This window comes from Dermacentor albipictus, chromosome 7 (assembly GCF_038994185.2).
Source record: "Dermacentor albipictus isolate Rhodes 1998 colony chromosome 7, USDA_Dalb.pri_finalv2, whole genome shotgun sequence".
Taxonomy (NCBI): domain Eukaryota; kingdom Metazoa; phylum Arthropoda; class Arachnida; order Ixodida; family Ixodidae; genus Dermacentor; species Dermacentor albipictus.
The window spans coordinates 89,822,809-89,842,341 of NC_091827.1; the positions used below are offsets into that span (position 1 = coordinate 89,822,809).

At 47.3% G+C, this 19,533-nt stretch overlaps 2 protein-coding genes across 3 annotated transcripts in view; one reads left to right on the top strand and one right to left on the bottom strand.

Moving 5' to 3' along the window:
• CLS (cardiolipin synthase) overlaps positions 1-6,166 on the bottom strand; it is a 44,513-nt gene extending 38,347 nt beyond the window's left edge. The window contains exons 1-3 of the mRNA XM_065450239.2: positions 5,451-6,166; positions 4,222-4,359; positions 1,740-1,869 (exon numbers count right to left, since the gene is read on the bottom strand). Of these exons, the coding sequence (XP_065306311.2) occupies positions 1,740-1,869; positions 4,222-4,359; positions 5,451-5,828 (646 nt within the window). The 5' untranslated portion in view covers positions 5,829-6,166. The remainder of the gene's footprint in view (positions 1-1,739; positions 1,870-4,221; positions 4,360-5,450) is intronic.
• Positions 6,167-6,365: 199 nt separating this feature from the next.
• Positions 6,366-19,533, top strand: part of Gnpnat (glucosamine 6-phosphate N-acetyltransferase) — a 43,264-nt gene continuing 30,096 nt past the window's right edge. Inside the window, exon 1 of one of the 2 annotated variants that reach the window (XM_065450214.2) lies at positions 6,366-6,578. In XM_065450214.2, the coding sequence (XP_065306286.2) occupies positions 6,567-6,578 (12 nt within the window). In that variant the 5' untranslated portion in view covers positions 6,366-6,566. Of the gene's footprint in view, positions 6,579-11,087; positions 11,265-19,533 lie in introns of those variants that run through there. The other variant, XM_065450213.2, reaches the window with a different exon arrangement.

The following is a 19,533-nucleotide window of genomic DNA, read 5'->3' on the forward strand; positions in this document are numbered from 1 at the left end:
AAGTCGTAAAGGAATACATCTACTTAGGGCAGGTAGTGACTGCGGATCCGGATCATGAGACGGAAATAATCAGAAGAATAAGAAGGGGCTGGGGTGCATTTGGCAGGCATTCTCAGATCATGAACAGCAGGTTGCCATTATCCCTCAAAAGAAAAGTGTACAATAGTTGTGTCTTACCAGTACTCACCTACGGGGCAGAAACCTGGAGGCTTACGAAAAGGGTTCTACTCAAATTGAGGACGATGCAACGAGCTATGGAAAGAAGAATGATAGAGGTAACGTTAAGGGATAAGAAAAGAGCAGATTGGGTGAGCGAACAAACGCAAGTTAATGACATCTTAGTTGAAATCAAAAAAAAGAAATGGGCATGGGCAGAACATGTAATGAGGAGGGAAGATAACCGATGGTCATTAAGGGTTACGGACTGGATTCCAAGGGAAGGGAAGCGTAGCAGGGGATGGCAGAAAGTTAGGTGGGCGGATGAGATTAAGAAATTTGCAGGGATGGCATGGCCACAATTAGTACATGACCGGGGTTGTTGGAGAAATATGGGAGAGGCCTTTGCCCTGCAGTGGGCGTAACCAGGCTGATGATGATGAGTTTTATTATCCTCACTTTAATTAGTCTAGAGCAATAAAATCCTGAATTACGTGTATTCCGATTCATTTACCATGTTTTTGATTTTTTTTCCTCAAAATTCCTTCCATAGCCAACTGTAATAAAATACTCTAAGGCAGCATTTCACTTGTTCTTTGTGGGAAAAAAATGTGATAAGAGTACCATTGCTTCTTTATGCTCGCTCAAATTTCAGGAATCGCAAAACTGGTGGAAAATTGTTTCGACGGTAGAATTTGTGCATTTTTTTCAGGCAAACAAAATTCTTCTTTAACAAAGCTACGTTCAGCATCATTGTTCTGGGCCTAAAACCTGCGCCTAAAGCAAATTTCATCAAATTCGGGAATGGTGACCAGGACCACCTGTTCATTCTTATCTTGATTCAGTCACTGCTACAGTCAAACCCACTTACAAGAATATTCAAGTGCCAAGAAAATTCGTATAACAATGTCGCTGGCTGAAAATCGCACCATGTGAAACAGCCTATACTCAAATACGCTTGAGTTGCACACAACGCTATGCCCATCAATTTCTACTTGGCTTGAGCTTGTGTGTGCTCTACCACATCTGCAGATCCAACAGGTAGACTCCCATTATCCTTGCTGTTGTTTTCTCGCTTGGGCTACCATGTGGCATATATGTGGGAACGAGTTCATACAAAAGCATGGAGGCCTGTGTCGTGCATACATTGCAAGAATGACTTGTGAAATTCACTGTACATGAGCCATCACTCATAGTAGAGAGGCTAAAAAAAATTATGGGGTTTTACATGCCAAAACCACTTTCTGATTATGAGGCACGCCGTAGTGGAAGACTCTGGAAATTTCGACCACCTGGGGTTCTTTAATGTGCACCTAAATCTAAGCACACGGGTGCTTTTGCATTTCGCACCCATTGAAATGCGGCCACTGTGGCCGGGATTCGATCCCGCGATCTTGTGCTCAGCAGCCCAACACCATAGCCACTGAGCAACCGCGGCGAGTAGAGAGGTTGCTCAGTTTTTAATAGCCCTGAGCACATTTTCCAAGAGCATATTTGTCCCATGGCCTGTTCACCGTTGATAATGGGCATCCACTGGAGATTCAGAAGCAGAGCAATTCGGACAGTGGACATAAATGGCTCACCCGGGATGAGTCCTGCCACAGTGAGGCTGAGGAAGAGGGTGGCAACCAGGCACTTGTCAGCCAGGGGGTCCACCACCGTGCCCAACATGCTCTGCTGAGAGGGGAACGACCTTGCCACCCAGCCATCCAGCTGCACAATTACAAAGAGGGGCAACAGACCTCACGGTCATGAGTGGCTCACAATTGCAGGAAAGAAAATATTGGTGTTTTACGCAGATAGCAAGGCAGCCAACAGCCACATCTTACTTCAGCGCCTGGCAAACAATACTGCCCTGTGTTGTTTGGCAGGTAGTCGCAACTGTCTTTGGGTGGCTCGGTAAACAAGCAAATTGCAGAGCATAAATAGGGTCCTACGTTCTTGGAATTTATTTTGGGACAAAATCAGAGGGCGTTTTTTGTTGTTCGTTTGTGGAGCGAAAATTGGAGTGTATTGGAGCTCTCTCTTACAATGCAATAAATTTTGTGTTTTTTTGGGCTTGTAGCCGTTACATGCCTTATAGTATTGCCAGACCCCATAAATAAATTTGACAGCAAGAAAAAAAAAGAAAAAGGAGAGCAGTATATCTGCAGGAACACTTTTTCTTTACAACAGCAAAAATGTTTATCACCCTTACAATTTACTCTAATAAAATACAAGTGTATGCACCAATATTGGGATTGGTCATTGCAGTGCACTCTTTCCAACTATGGAACAAAACATCGACAATGCCCTTTCAGCATTAGTGGATACAGAAAAAAAAAAACAGTAAATGCAGTGTAGTGAATGAAAGGGCAGGCTAGTATGAAGCAAGCATGCTCCCGAAAGCTAGGGGCCCAACAATTTCCATGATAGCATACAACTGGTATTCTGAGAACTACCGCTAGCAAGGTGGCGTTATGCCCCGGTAGCAAAACATCAGCAAACAGCTACTCAAGCATAATGAATGCTGCTGGCACTTCCTGCATACACATTTGGGTGCACAATCTAAATGTAGAGACGAGAATTATTTGCTTGTGTATAGTGCAAGTTCTGAGGAATGTTTCGCTCCACGAAGCAGTCCCGCTTTCCTGGAACAGCAGAGTGATACTCTTGGAAGCTGTTAATCATTTCGCAGCGCTCCTCGTCACCTACAATTTGAGTTATGTAGTTGACACCTCCAGCTTTTCCCTTTCTGCCATGCATTTTGTCACGGTATGCATACGTGATCACAACTGACAGCTCCTAAATTTGGAGTTTTTCCGGGGAAATCTGAAATACTTTTAAGATTTTATAGGATTGATTTGAAAAAACCATAGGTATAACACAAATAAAACAGATAAACATTATGATTTATAAACACTACTAACATGAAACAATTTATGCGACAGAGAATGCAATACAGAGAAATCCCGATAGTTCGAAATCTCTTCATTTGAATTATTGAATAATTCAAGCTGCTCTGTGGGTCCCGGCAAAGTCGTATGTATTTGAATCGAGAAAAGCTACCATGAATTCAAACTCCAAGCACCATGTAACAATTATTTCAGACAAACCTGCGTCATATGTGAAAGTTCAATGCACCACTAGCTACCGCAATGTTGTGTGCCATAAAAATGACGAGGAAAGGTATTTGGGAAGCTGAGGCGGAACCAGAGCATGCACGTCCTGCTTTTCCATTCAGCTTAAAAGAATGAGGAAGGAGCCTCCAGAGTGTGGTTGATAACATTACCGCGCACTCACCTACGCCTCCCCGCTCCAAGCAGCCGTTCAATCACGTCATCGCTAATATTGGGCATGTGGGAGTACGGCACGTGTCAAGCACCCGTCCTTCTCGGCTCACCCTCGCATGCTTCCTCTCCCACCCGCAGCAAACACCGTGGTGCAATCTTATCGCCCTTTGACTTCATGCGGAACTTAGGCTTCTTCCGGCATGTCACGTACCGATGGAGGTAAGATATGACTTTTTCAATGCGAGTCCAGCGACGGTTTTTCATGCTGTACCACACAACTGATCGGGCACTATCCTTAAAGGTGCTCTCCTTTGTTCAAATTCTGTTTTATTTGAGTAAATTTGTGGCCACCTTGAAGCTAGAGATTCTACAGTACTTACATTTTGTAACTGAATCATGCACATTCAATGCAATGTTTGACTCTAAATAATGCAAAACTTGTTTGAGTTAGCAAGGTAGCAGCAGTAGTGGGTGACACAAGCACAGCCTCGTCGACTGTAGCTATTTGCTGTCTGCATCAAAAGGACCAAGACGACTTACGATGCTCGTCGAGGGAAGAATGTTGATGAGAAGTGCATGCACAGCGAAGTACGACACGTGTCTAAGTACATTTATGGTTTCATACGCAATGGCCCTAGTTGTCTCTATATACCCATAAATATATTTGTCAAGGAAACAATGACGAATGCTGAACCTCAGGGAAGAAACAAAAATGCTTTGCTTTAGAAAGAAGAGTGCTAGCTATTCAGGGGGTAAAAGCGTCTCCATCAGCAGATTTGGGTGAAGCACTCACCACGTCAGTGACTCCTGCTGCAGCGAAAAGGACGAGGGCAGAAGTGTAGCCCTCGGTCACCACCAAGTAGCCGAGTACGGGGCTGGAGCAGAGCCGCGCCAGTGAGAGGGCGTTAGGTATGGTCACGACGTTCTCGCGCTGCCGCCACCGAGTTTTTGCATGGGTGAGGAGACAGGAAGGGGCACAGGGGAGAAACAGCAGGTGATGGACGAGAATCATCAGTGAGCAGGGCACATGTTCATTGATTGGTCTTCACACTGAAAAGCTGCATGCTGCTGGGCTACAACAAGGTGCGGCAGTGCAAGATATTCACACCGAGGAGGGTTAACATGGCACCGCAACTGTTCTTGATTGTGGTAAATTAGCTTGCTTAGCTGCTAGACAATCCTTCCTCGAACATCTGAGCCAAACATCACTCCTGTACATTTATGCTCGCAATAAAAGATGCTTCATAATGTGAAATGTAATGACCAACTTTTTAACACTGAATACTAAGATGCTAACACCGTTTCATATTAATGGTGAAAGATGCTGTTCATTATTTGAAAAGTGTTTGACATTCCATTTGATTCCCGCACTATTTGATTACTCTTCAGACTATTTGCACACCCCTAGCACACATCTGCCACAAATTATTCAACTTCAGATAATTCGAACGAAATTGCAGCCCTCAGTAATTAGAAGTCCACTGCAAGCATGTGCACCCTTGATATTTTAATCGTACTTCGCTGTCACATACGCGATTTGTGTGCGCTTTCTTATTTTTGAATTCTTTTTTTGTGACACTGGCCCCATGTTTACAGCCTGTTAACCAAGGCTCCAAAACCACCATTAGCAGATTCAATCTATCACTATCCTGAAACAAGGTCCCTTTTGAAACAAACGTCCTTCACACAGAAAATGCATTGGAACAAGCATCGCTAGAAAAAACAAACCGGAAAAGAAAAAACAGTGCCACAGTACGTCATTCTGCCGTGTACGAAATGCCCCACCACGCCTCGTCTATTTGCAAAGGCTCGAGCATAGAAACAGCCATGAGGAAATAAAAGGAACAACACAATAACGCTGCTGTAGCAGCACGTCTTGGTAAAATTGCGAGGCGCGTATTCGCGCTCAGGTAACCACCGCTCGCCGCAAACCAGAGACGAGAGAACCGAAACTAGCACGAAGAAGTAACAATAAAGAAAGATCCCAGCACCAGAGGAAACGGACACAGCAGAACGCCCTACCAGGTGCCCCATGCGCTCGGTCACGATCCGCTTGGTCTGCTCGACGTTCTCGGTGACTTTCTCGCGCGTGGCTCGCAGCGAGCGTCCGGTCTTCGCCAGCGACTCGCGAGTGCGCTGAACGCGCGTCCGGGCCCGCAGAAAGTCGGGCCTTGTCGCCACCGGCTCCTCGGCGCCGCGATCACCGCCGCCTCCGGCACCCGTCGAGATGCACGACACGCGCCACACACAGTTCGACGCCGGCGACAGACAAGGCGCCACATCGAGCGCAGCTGCGGTGATCCCAACGCTCGCGGTGTCGGCGCGGGCCGGGGCGGGGACGCGCCGTAGTAGCGTCCGCAGCGGCGGGCCACCGCGCCGCGACCACAGTCTGAGCGCCATGTGGAGGAGACGGCCGTCGACGAGCCGTTTGCCGGCGCCTGGGAGGGAGTGGTTGTTGACGAAACGGCCGTCGTCACGCCGTGGTTTGTTTTGTGTGTCGGGACACCTCCAGGGACGGCGCGGCACAAATGTGTCGGAGGGCGCCTACGGAATCGTCGTAAGCTCACTGCACAAAATCCGGCGAAGGTTCGTTGCGAAGTGACGCGTCGAGAAGCTCGAAGAAGCCAGCGTGGAGTAATTAAAGTGAGCACATGGAGCGTTAACCCCGCCGACACGCTAATTCGGGACGTTCGGGACCACAACAACCGCCATGATGAATGGCGGTCTATTGGATTCGGATTGCCTTGGCTGCACAAAACTCTTCTTACAACTAAAAAATACATAGATATACATATAAATTAAAATTTTGAATTGAGAATATTGAGTTATATAAATTAGTTGCCAAACATTTTACACACAAAGCACACAGTGAAAGTGTGAAATTTTAATTTCTCCCGAAAAGCCAGTTATTGAGTCATCGGAAGCCAAGGGCCAGCTGTTTTCGAGTCTGGCTTCAGATGGCACCGGTGTCACGTCGTCTGCAGTAACGAAGCAGCGGAGTCAGCTGCTACAGCTGCCACGCGCTTCAGGAGAGCCACATTCCAAGCCCTGGCCGCTTCCTGACGTAGCGCTGCGTGACGAAACACACGTCGAACAGCCACCACGACCGCGCCAGCTCGCCACGCCAACGGCCTCACCATGCGCGTAACGGTACGTACTTACGCCGACGACACGAACCGCGTCGCGTCCACTGCGGAGCGAACGGGTTTTGCGTTGGTCGCCGGACCGGTGGCGAAAATGTAAAGCACAGCGGCCGCCGGTCCTGTTTCACCGGCACCCTTTCGCATCCCTTCGATACAGTTAGGGGGCCCGTTTCTGGGGGCCCCCAACGCACAGCCGAGAGCGCTAATCCGCGCGCGCAGATGAAGGCGCGCTCTCGAAACCCATTTCACTCTCCATTCATTCTCGAGGCCGGCCCGGGCGGCTAGTTGATACTCAAGCGTGCTCGCTGCAATTCGGCAGCATTGATGTAAATTTAGTCGTTGTTTGTGTTAATACACGCTGTTCCTTGTGTGGTTATGACGATTACCGCCGTTGATTTCATCGTTCAGGTCGCGAACTTGCGTGGCCAATGCCACCGATAGAGGATCGGGAGGTAGGGAGGGGTCGGCGTTTTTATATGAATGAGTGAACGTGAGTAAAATAAGGTAATAGAAGTGGTGATGCTTTTTACTACGGTGCAGTTAGCAGCGAGTTGGAGAGATCAATTGGTCTGATAGTCAAATTCCGCAATGGGGCCGCAAATGACCAGTGGACATCCCAGGGTCAGCCAGTTTCCGACATTTGGTTGCCCATCGGAAATCCATAGAAATCCAGTATGCTCTACAAAACTGGCCACCCGTCGAATGTCCGGACGGCTGTCGGAATCGAGCGTTCGGACGTTATAGGGACATGCCAAGTCATGCACTGTGCCTTTTTAAGACGTCCCTCGGATATTAAAACACGTAATTTTCTCTTGAAACGCCCAGGACATGTTAAAATCCGTGTTTTGCTGTTTCTTGGGACATCCGAAGGACGTCGTCCGTTAGATGCAGCACTCAGGTGTTTGAAACGTTCACGGGATATCCATGTTGCGGGTATTCAAAGCGCACGCGCAACACACTGAACGGCGTGATTGCTAGGCATTACGACGACATTAGACATAATTGTGCAATGCGTAGCATGCAACGTGTGCCGAATGGCGTGATTTTGTAGCGCAAGAGATACCGGAAAGGAAACGTTTCCAGACACACAATGAGCAGAAAGAATGACGGCGCTATACACTCTTTAACTGTTTACTAATTAAGCACAAGGCTTGTTAAACATATTACGCACGCACTCGATACCACGGGGCGGCAAAGAGCGAAGGACGAGTCATCTTGTATGCGACAAACCTATGGCAATTTCATTTCCGCATCATATAACGAAACAGGTGTTTGAGTCATATGAATGTGATGTGTCTGTAGCGGTTTTGTGTTTACTCCTGCCCAGGATCCTCAGCTCCAAGAAACCCGGTTCAGGTATAGAGCAGCACGATCTGCAATGTGCGTAAAAGTGCACGCTCATATCTTTTTTTATAATTTGTTGGCGTGTTCCCTCATTCTATCGTTCACGCAACGGCCGGTCCACCCGACGTAGGTGTTTTCTGCAACCAACTCAGCGGTGCCTGGTGCAGACCACTCCAGTGGAACACTGCGCGTATCGTTGTGCGTGCTTGACTTTGCATCTTTCCACAGCACATCGTGGATTCGGAGGCATAGGCGGGTCAGTTTGTTCAGGGCGGAAAACGTTCATCGCCACCTCCTTGGAGCTGGTGGATCGCCTTGTGTAAATAAGGTACCACGTACCTCTGCCTTTCTTCGGGTATCCTGCTCACCCTTCTTGTCCACTTTGGGATTATTGCGACGTTTGAGCTTCTGCAGCAAGGTTTCCGCCACCTGAGGTGATAGCGAACGTGGGAATCCGGCATTTAAAAGCCGCTGGACCTGATGTTCGAAATTAGACTCGAGCTGGTGGACCTTCCAAGGGCGGACCCTAGGCAGAACCTCGCGACAGCTCTTTTAACAAGTTTACAGTAGGCAGAGTTGTAGAGCAACAGTCGTCTTCTCGCAAACACCGTGAACAGCGCTAGCAGACATGTTCACTTGAAAACCTGATGTTTGAATCTTTAAACGGCAACTCATTACGAACCGGATCATCATGCGTAAAAAGATAGCCATTGCAGTGGAGTTCAAAAAGATTCAAAGTCTTGTTAATTTTGTTGTGGCTAGTTAAAGAATAGTGTTGGTCCATGGTAATTAAAAAGCCGTCTATGTATCTAAAAACTTCTTCACGGATACATCGTATGTGCACAAACGCGCACGTGGCCGCATGACAGTAGACTGCTCAGTTCCCTTCTTCAAGGCCTTCTACCGAGCACGAGTGGAATATTCAGCTAATTAAAGTCTTGAAGGTAAATACTATCAGAGAACACACCAAACACGGCGTGTGCGTGAGGTGGAGATATGTAGCTTTGTTCTATAATAGGAACATATCAGCATACATTTATGTGGGCTGAAAAGGTTCGGGCGCGATGTCCTGAGATGTCCCTAGTACCATAACCTAAAGTTTTGTGTACATTTAGAGAGAGCACCCGTCTAAGAATGAGACGCACGGCCAACTACCAGGCCGTCTGCTGATACACGCGCGCAAAAAAATTTCGGATGCTGATTCTACATCCCAATCTTGTCGGCAATGGCGCGTTTTCCGGGCCTTGCCAAGTGGGACGTGGCTCGGAGATCCTCTGTTCTTCAGTATAATGTCGGACGTCTGTATCTATTAGCCATGTTTATGAGACTTTTTGTGTCATTTGAGGACTTGCGAGCTGACTATGAAAGTGCCGCTGCACAGCACACTGTTGGGAAGAGAGAAGTAACGCTAAATATAGTTTTACATCAACAGTTAAATTTGTTTAAGTGAGACCGAAGAAAGCATAACTCCGTGCAATGTACTACTCTGTCGCGTAGCCTAGCGATGACGTCAGTAGGATATACCCGCAATAAAATTTATCGGCTGCTCTTAACAGCCCAAAATGCTATGTCCCTTGTTCCTCCACAGAACTTTCTGTATTTGACGTAATTGTTAGAATGTTATCCGGATATTCGTTAACGTTACGTGCTGGACTTGGAAGTTCGGTTAAATATCCTGCCACCTTATTGCGTGTGACGTCATTAGCGACGTCGTTACTTCCCCTTTCTACTTCCGGGTTTCCAGGAATTTCGCCGAAATCGTGCTCACGTGGCGGGTCGCTAAAGTCTACGATTCTGTGCTTTGATGTGTGGTAATCAGTGATTTCTAATTCTATCTATTCGAGACGCTTCAGAAACTCAACTTGTAACTGAACTTATGGTTTAATGTTATATCTGTAATGAAACCCGTGAATTTTGTACTGTTATGTATTTTTCTTATCTATTTTTAATTTCGTCCCCGGTCGTATCAGGAGGTGAACAGGAAGTGTTGCACGATAAACAAGAGCGTCACTCGATGCTCGTGCTACTATAAACGCATGCCAACCAAATAATGGTCCCTAATTTTACTCGCACGCGTAGCTGGGTTTTACATGCAGGTCCCGTGCGCACCAACCGCTACCGCCTTTCTTAAGTGCCAGACAAGATATCGCGCTTATCTTGAGTTCGAAAGGAAGGGATCTAGCCAGAGGAAACTATAGTGCATATGTCTCGACGGAATGTAATTTCGCGACGAGGAAATTTTGATAAAGAAGGCTCGTTGATCATCTAACTCGTAAGTGATCCGAAGTCCCTTTTGTGAACTTTCTCGCGTTCGCATTTCACTGTGTGCATACCCGCACGAAAATCTGCCGTTATATTTCAAGGATCGCACAGCGTAGTGCTCGACTTGATCGCCGCAAGTTTTCTTCGAAAGTGTCGTGACCGCGCTGTGAAGAATTTCGATTGACAGATAAAATTAACTTCAGCAGGCAAGGACAAGCGCAGGAGTGTACTTCGCCTGTGTGTGTCACGCCTTCAATTGTCTCCGTCAGTTATAGATGTGCCAGGCCGGCTTCTTTGCAGCGATGCTCACGAGTGCCCAGGCTACCACCGCGGTCACATTCCTGTCGACACGCCTGCGGCAGTGCGCATGCGCGGATAGGAAGTTCGCGCGCGGTGGAATTCCATCTCGGAGGAGCCGCACGAGTGCGTTCGCAACGCGCGATCAGGTCCGGCTCGTCGGCCGACGTGGGAGCGCGGCGCATGCACGCGCGTAGTACAAAGGTCTTGAATCCGCGCACGTATATGCGCTTCGCATATACGTTTCGTATACGTCACCTAGACCTCCGAGCAATCCGAAATGGCAGCTCGATCGCGCACCGGTCCGCGACCGGCGGCGATACCGCGGTGCTTGCGAGATTGGAGTGCGGTCTCACTGACACGTTCACCTTGAAAATCGAAGCGGGGAGAGTCGGAAAGGCCGCGCAGCGTTCACGGTTCGTCCGTGAACGCGCGTTTCCGCGGTAAACCGAAAAATAAAAATAAAATAAAGCGAGCACTCGTTCACCTTTGCAGTTTAGCGATGGAGTGTGACCAGCTAGTGTAGACCTTGACGCGAATAACCATTTGCCGCAGCAAATGTGACAGAAAGAGAGAGGGGGAAAGAAAACGGACAGAAGCTGCGAATACGAGTCCGCGTATGCGAGTCCTTTCGTCTAGCAAGAAAGCGTGCACGTGCCCAACTTTCACTGGCTCTGTGTGCGCCGTTGTTTGACAACGCGAGACGTGAGCCTTCATTCTCGGGGAGCCGTGCGCCTGCATACGCATCGGCGGAATGAGACTGTGCTGCGGCAGCTGCCTACTGAGAACTGTGAGCATTATTCGCGTGTGTGTATTTGTTCTTTTTAAAGCGATGTACACCAGGTGTTGCTTTTTGTGCGAAACACCTCTCCTTTTTCTTTCTTTCTTTTTTTTTTTACAAGTGGCATATCCAAGCGCCTGCGGTTTTTTATACGATAGGCTACGCGGACACTAGCAGCGAGTAAAATTTCAACGATAATTGCGCGAATTAGCTAAAACGTGCTGATATATATTTTTCAAGTTGCCAACTTTAGGGCGCACGTTGTAATTGCGATATTGAAGCCGCGCAGTAGTTTTTCTGCGTAGCAGAAATCCTAGGGCTAGCACCACTTCAGACATATCCGTCCTCAAGATCTGCTAAAAGATGCGTCGGCCTTCCATTTAAGACCGTTCCGAACTGTTAGAGGCACCCTATTGTGAAACTGTAAACTGCAACTCCCGTGTATTTCGTAGCACATATTAAGGTCACATATCTCAAAAGTGCTGCTAGTTACAGGATTTTTTGCTAAGCAGACATGGCAGCTAACTGCTCCTCAGCTTCCAATTTGCCATGGAACGCGAGCCCTAACGTCAGTGATTCAAAAAGTTAATTAGCATGTTTTAGTTAATGAGCGAAATTTCCGTTTAAGGAAAATGCTATAGTAAGTTTACAACTCCATGACTCTGCACAAAAAGCAGATACCGCTGTTCTGTAAATTGCATCATTTAGAGAATCTCAAGCGGGCAAATTTATATGTCAAGTTACAGCTGACATGGAATCTTCAGTGTTTACGAGGGTTTCATAGAAATCCTACTCAAAAATTATCGGTAGAGTGGTGTATAATGCATCATTTCTGTAAGTTCTAGATGTATTATTATAGGGGCAGTTTACAGAATTCTGATATCTATTTCTGTTGCCGAGTTAGAGTTGTGAACTTGATAATTGACTATTTTGATTATTTGAAATTTTTAACAATTTTTCAACGAATTAGAAATTCCAGATTTAGTCTATTTTAACGTTTCCTTAAGTGCAACAAACCGCATAAAAATCGGGGCATTGGGTGACGAAAAACAAAAAAAAAGTTGTTTCTCCGTTCCCTTGCATTCATACAGGAGGTGCTAAATTAAAGCCTCCTTTTATGATTGAGAGCCAAGCCATGAAAGGCGATGGAATGGTTCATATGTTGCAGCTGCCTTCGTTCGACAATACGCCACATCCCTATCGGAACGGCACCGACCGGCCGTCATTATACAGAGGTATCAATTGCTCGCGAAACCCATTCGTTCATTATAACTTCGAATTGAAACAACGAAGCAGTCCTTTATGGCACCAGTTGGAGAGCCTAGGTTATGATGCAGGCCGTGAACCTGAGCTTCTGCTGTCGTATATGGAGAAAAACTAAATTTAGTATTGACGTAGTAGTTCTGCGGAAACCCGCAAGGTGGAGAGAAGTAAAGAAGAGAAAATGAGACAACCACCCGTTCGTTTAGTATTTAGTATTTAAATTTATTATTTATTATTATATTAAATTTATTATTTATTATTTTAAATTTAGTATTCAATGTTACCTTATGCACCATGATGTTTCGGACCATCTTCATTTGAGTACAACTTTAAAAAATACACCACAAGCCTGCTATGAATGTCCGTTATGTTGAACACCGTAGCGAATTATTATAATTTCAATTTGTTCCACACAACTAATTATGAGGCTTCGACTTCTCCTGAAAAAGTCGAAGCTGTGTCAGCTTTGCGAAACGGGCCTGTCAGAAATGTCACTGAAGCAGTATAAATCTGTAAATCGCTGACCTGACTGTAATGCTATGTTCAGACTACGTTCGTAAGGCGCCGATTTTTCGTAACATACGTAAGCGGAAGCGCAACAAGCGTATGCGTCTAGTTCAGACTGCGAACGTAAAGGTACCAACGTGCGCAATTCTCGCAAAAATCGTGGGTGAGAGTGTTAAAGGGTCGGCAATATTTACGACTGTTATGTTACGACCGTTGCGACACAGCCAATGACCGATAAGCTTTCGGCTTTCAACAACCGGTGACGACACTTCCGTCCTCCCGTCTGCAGACAGCTCCGGGCGCGGGAAGTGCCATTCCGCCTTTCCGTGCGCACGATTGGCTGTGTTCGTGAAAATTTTTGCAGTGCGCCTTGCGAGACTGTTTTCAGTTCATCTGGTTTATCCGCCGAGGAAATCGATGGCCGCAGATGCGTGCTCCGAACTTCGATAAGTGGTCTCGATAGGTTTTCAAGGAAGCGGAACTGCTGGGGCGACATGCGCATGATGTTATGAAACATCGCAGCGTCACCAACTCGGAGCTTGGCGAAAAGGTTGTGAAAATCGCCGTCCACGGCCCTGTCGAGAAATACTTGCCGCACCCAAACCCTTATGCGTAGCCTTCGTCGTCTTTGGGCGATTGAATACATGACTATAAGTTTGTTTTGAGCGTGAATTTCTTCTATCGCGGCCAGCGCTCGCATGTATTGGACCGCTGGTGACGTCGATTCTGCAGCTCCAAATTTTATTGGCCTGTTGTAAAAGCCGTAATTTAAGCAGCAGTAAATGTGAACAAAGGTGCCGTCTTAACTGCCGTAACGTTTTTTACAGCCGTTACGTTCGAAACGCCAAAAGAGCTGTTACGCGCGTTACGACCGTAGTGTGAACATAGCATAACGCGTAACGTTACAAGGGAATAAATACTGCTCACTGTGTAGTGACAGCAGGTGACGATCTCAAGTCGTTTCACCTTAAGTTACTGCCTGTTATAACCGGCGGCAAACAACTCACTTTATAGCCAAGCAGTTTACAGAGAAATTTGTCTCGATTTCAGTATTGGTTCAGTCCTCAGGCTACAGTCAGATGTTTCACTCGACAAGTGCGAAAATTCGCATGTTTTACTGTAAACTGCTGCCGCGACTGACGAGAGGCGGCTGGATGTGCACGACACGTATCTTCTGTTTAAACCATGCTGCCAGGTAAGCTGCCGGTGGCATCGTGCGCAGGCAAGTCCACCCTACTGCCGAAAGGGGGGGGGGGAGGGGGCGAGGAGGGGGAAGGGGGGGGGGGGGGCTTTGAGCGCGCAGGCATCGACTGTGCGTGCCGCCTTCGCTTGGATTATCCATGCAGAAGCGAGAAGGGCTACGCGCGTCGCCATTGGCTGGCGGCAGTCGTGCCAAGTGACGCGTTTCATTGTTTTACGCGGTAATGGAAAGTCTTTCAACACCCCTTGCATCGCTACAACCACAAATGCAGCCCCCCCCCCCACCACTCTCTCCCCCCCCAAAAAAAGGTTTTTATTTTTTTTAATAAAAAGATTTGGAGGACGTTAAGCTTCGCCTTTAAGAGTGGAACGCGATAGCATTCGAATGACCCTGATGCTTCTCACGCTTCCTGGCAACTGTAGCTTATGTAACCGTAACGTTTACCATGAAACACTGGCGGCGAACGCTATGCACGAAGGCGAGCTTTGTGGTAGAAACGCGGCCTCTAGCGTGGCCAATCCGGGATGTAGTGCTCAGCCGGGCCAAGGAAATTACTTAATTTTCAGGTTTCTGTTATAGTTTTTTTAATAGCTAAGTCTGAGAATATTTAACGTAAAAGGTATGCGCTGTAGGTGTTTTGTTTCGTGACATTTGGTTGCGGGCTGTCATTCCCAAGATTACGAAGATTAACCTTGTCAAGAATGTAAGACAAGCTACGAGCAACTTTAACGAAATGATGGTGTGGCAATATAACCCACATATACCGCATGTCATATAGCAAAGCGTGGCATATACCTAGTCCTAAATATTGGCGGCGAGGACTTACTGAGTCGCCATCTGCTAGAAGCGCCTCGCGCTCGCTTAGTATGTGAGATAAACGGGCTTATCATAGGTTTGGCTGGCGGCGCCCAGTAAAAACACCACCCACTGCGTATGGTCGCCACGATGGAGCCACCCGAATCGTATCTTGCGTGAGAGGTCGACAATCGCTGAGAGCTACGTGCTTATAGTGGGCTGTCTGTATAACCAAACGGAGCATAACAGAATAAAGCCTGAATGCAGCGATCGCATGGGTTCTCAGCGGCCGGCTGCGCGTCTGCATGCATGTCCACGCACGATGTTTTGCTTCCGCTGCGCGCGCGTTTTCGCATCGTTTAGTGAGCTTTAGGCCGCAGCATATCAGAATTCAACAGTACACAAGTAACCATTGTTGTGTGGATGGTATCACAGCTCTTCAAAAATATTTTCATTATAGCTAGGGACTTCGACGCGTACGGCGACTTGTGATGAGCCGTTGCGAAGATTCACACTTTTTTTTCGCTTCTTCCAAATTTTTGGATGTTTCAGTATTATTATTTCTCAAGTTGAATCACACTGTACGTTTATTGGTCTTCTCAGCGAGCAATTTCCCGCTGGTTCTTTTTCTTAATCCACTATACATTAATTGCTTGGTGCTAACACAAACATGAGCACATGCCATGCCTTTTTTGATGTGGTTCTTACCGTTCGCTTTCCATTACACTGAACTTACCAGTGTCTACCATCAACAAGCTCATAGATAAGAGCTTCATGACATTAACCGGTCAGGGACGCGCACGGGCGAGCGTCTCAGTGCGCGTTTTTTGCTACTCACTGAACATAGCAGCCCCGATGACGTGGCAGAAATCTTCCTTGCGGAAGTGCTTGCTGCACATCCGAGCTGTAGCCGATGGCTGCTTGCCGGTTCTAAATTTCGCGATCCAAGCCTTACGCAGCTTCTTGTCCTGCAGATATGTGTGAAGGCTCACAGCGGGCTTCGTTGCGTACGTCCGGCACTGCGGCATCGTACGGTAGCCTCCGATGTTGGACAACTTCAAAGGCAGCCATTACCTATTATAGTGTTTTCAAGTGTTGTGAAGTAGACACCAGAAGCGAGAAAATCCCCACTTAATCAAAACCGCAGTGCAGGTGGAGCTTTAAACTTTCGTTTTTAGTTGCTTCGGCGCTTCTGAAGCAGCCGCTGTGTCCACGTGATCCCTCATCCCACGTCACGCCGCCGGCAGCGCCAGCTTTTCCAGTGGCGGAGCTCAACCTCAATATTAAAAATTATGGGGTTTTACGGGCCAAAACCACTTTCTGATTATGAGACACGCCGTAGTGGAGGACTCCTGAAATTTCGACCACCTGGGGTTCTTTAACGTGCACCTACATCTAAGTACACGGGTGTTGTCGCATTTCGCCCCCATCAAAATGCCGCCGCCGTGGCCGGGATTCGATCCCGCGACCTCGTGCTCAGCAGCCCAACACCATAGCCACTGAGCAACCACGGCGGGTGTCGCCGCCAATATGTAATACCCTAAAGAGATCATCAAGGGTAATGTAAATAAATAAATAAATAAATAAATAAATAAATAAATAAATAAATAAATAAATGGTGATCATCAACAAAGTGTGCTGAAGGAATTTTTTTCAGTAAGTATCGCTTGAATACATGGGAAATGAAGGTTTTCTTCTTGCGAAAAGTTTAGCTTGCTCTATTTCGGGTAGTACGGTGTGCGCTCTTCAGAAAGATGTGACCTGTATAACGAAGTATTTTTTTAGGTCCCGTGCGCTTCGTTACAAAAGCGTTTGACGACTGTAGTCTTCGAAGAAGAACGCCTGATCTGAGACGCCGCTGATTACGTATCTGTTTGAAAACTTGTTGGGCAAGATACCCGCCCTGGTTGCTTAGTGGCTTTGGTGTTGCGCTGCTAAGCACGAAGTCGCGGGATCAAATACCGGCCACGGCGGCCGCATTTCGATGGGGGCGAAATGCGAGAACACACGTGTACTTAGTTTTAGGTGCACGTTAATGAACCCCAGGTGGTCAATATTAATGCGGAGTCTCCCACTGCATGCGGTGTGCCTCATAAAAAGATCGTGGTTTTGGCGCGCAAAACCCCATAATTTTGTTGTTGCCAGGCAAGCTGGTATCGATTCATTGTAAATATTCGAAACGCTCTGTTCCGTTGTCATTCTTTTGTGTGCTATATGTTGCTCTTTGGCGCCTTGGAAGAGTTATCTATATTGAGCGCCACTGTCTTATCGTGTTTGAAAGAATAAGCGCTTCTTACTGCTTCTGTGATGATGTCACATGTTCCGAATTACTGGAAAGGGCGCCTTGAATGCCGAAAGAGAGTGTGAGCGATCTCTTATGCTGAGTTTGGGGCTTTGCTGCCCGCAGCGTGGTAAAATGTGGCTCGCACGTTCACTGTTCACGGCGCGCTTTTCTTACTGTGCTCGGAACAAACGTCGCAGTCCCGCTATAATAGCAAATATTACGGGCAAGAAAGAATGAAAGGCACATTGAGTCTGATGTTTAAACGACTTACAGGTGTTCCTGGGTCAGATCACAAAATGCGAATGCTCCCTGAGCGGTATGGTGCAGGAGAGATGTTCAAGCGTTCAAAACAAGTTTTCGCTATACGTGACGCGATGTACGCGAAGAGGGGTGGTATATTCGCGCTTTCCATTTTAATGTCTGTGTCTCGCTGGAATATAACGTGCGCGCTTGTGCTCTCGCTTTCACAGGCAAACCCTTGCTGTGCGTCGTCAAGGACACGCCGGTCACCCCTAGGTGTCAGTTGGCGTATAGGCGCTAGAAGGCAAACGGTAAAGCGGTGAAGCACCGGGCTATCATGCCGGAGGACCCTGGTTCGAACTTTTTTGTGATAGTCTTTTTGTGATGATAATTTAGAGGAGACCCGAGCAGTGAAGCGAGAGAACAGCCCAGCGCAACGTGCCCGGTTTGAGGCAAAGAATGCTTCGCATTAAAATGTTCACCGCCAAGAGCGTCGGATTTGCTACGCTTGAAGCCTGTCAAGCGCTTGCGGTAGTGTCAGAAGCACTGTAGCATCAGCAGGTCCTTGTGCGATACGAGGTGAACTTTTGCAACATACTCAATTGAGTATAAGCCTCCTGGTGGCCATGATGATCACCAGAAGTGCGTAGACGTCTAGTGTAAGACACTGGATCGGGGCTCCTGGGGGAAGTAGCAGGATCGAATCCCGAGGACCGCGAAGAAATGCCCGATGCGCTGTTTTCAGGGTGTCGGAACGAAGTGTTTTTCATTCTTGTTTTAGTTACGTTCCACTGAAAAAAGTTCCGTTCCGATTCTGCTACGGAAAAAAAAAAAGATCCGTGACGGTTCACAACATTTTCGGTTTGCATGCGGAAATTTTCGAAGCAAAGTAACGATAAAAGCATAGTATTTATTTTTCTCAATGAGTGAATAACCACATCATGCTCAGTGCCTTGATTCAAGGCACTGAGTGTTCTGATAGGCATGAGTGTTTCGAGAAAAGGAATTTAAACGAATATGAACGAACGATAGAACTTTGGTAACAAAGCATTGTACGAGCAGAAAACGAAACGGTAAGCTCTTCAGCGCGCAAGCGTTTTGCTGCTATGCCTATCTGCTAGAGCACCGAGCGGCAGGCGGTGGAGCGCTCGGCCGCCTATCGCTCGCACTATCACTGCCTGAGATATACGCACTAATGCTGACGGCCCAAGGTGTAACAGGAGTCGTGTTTACACCTCGGTCCCAGGTCGGATGCCGGTGGTATCCCGCACAGGCAGTCCACTAGACTGTCGATAGGGAACTTTGAGCGACAGGGACTGCGACCCCGCCTTTTCACGGATCATCCGGGTCTGAAGAGAGTTCCGCGCGTCGTCATTGGCTAACGAGGATCGTGCAATTTTATAGCTTTTTTTTTCTTTTTGGTTGCGACGGGATATGGATACGGATATGGACGGGATATGGAAGGGCCACGAGACGCCGCTATCCAGCTGACGGTCGGTACGAATGCTACAAGTAAAGCTATTGATTGGGCTAGTTGGTCGTTTGTGACCTTCTTCAGTCCTGGTCTTTCGCGCCTTGCCTTTAAAAGCGTAGCATTCGTGAATGAGTAATGTCATAATTATGAAACTGCTTCGTCAACATCGCCGTCAGATATTACGACCACCGTAAAAGCCACTGAGGTGCTTTAGTTCTGTAAATGTAACAAATGCCCTACAAACTCGAATTATTAAGGTATGCCAATTTGTATAAGTTGGGCAATTACCTATTTACATGTTCCGATTTCTCGGTATGGTGCCCTCTGCCCGTTCATATCGCCGAAATTAGGAAGCGTAATTGCGCTAGTTACCACAAGTTACTTCTCTTATATTTTACGTGCATACAATATAAGAGTGTCAACCGCATTTTCTGTGCGGGCGGCTACGTGGAGGACGCGATGTTGCCAAATGAGACGCGTAGCTTGACAACAAGCCCAGCCGCGGAGAGTCATG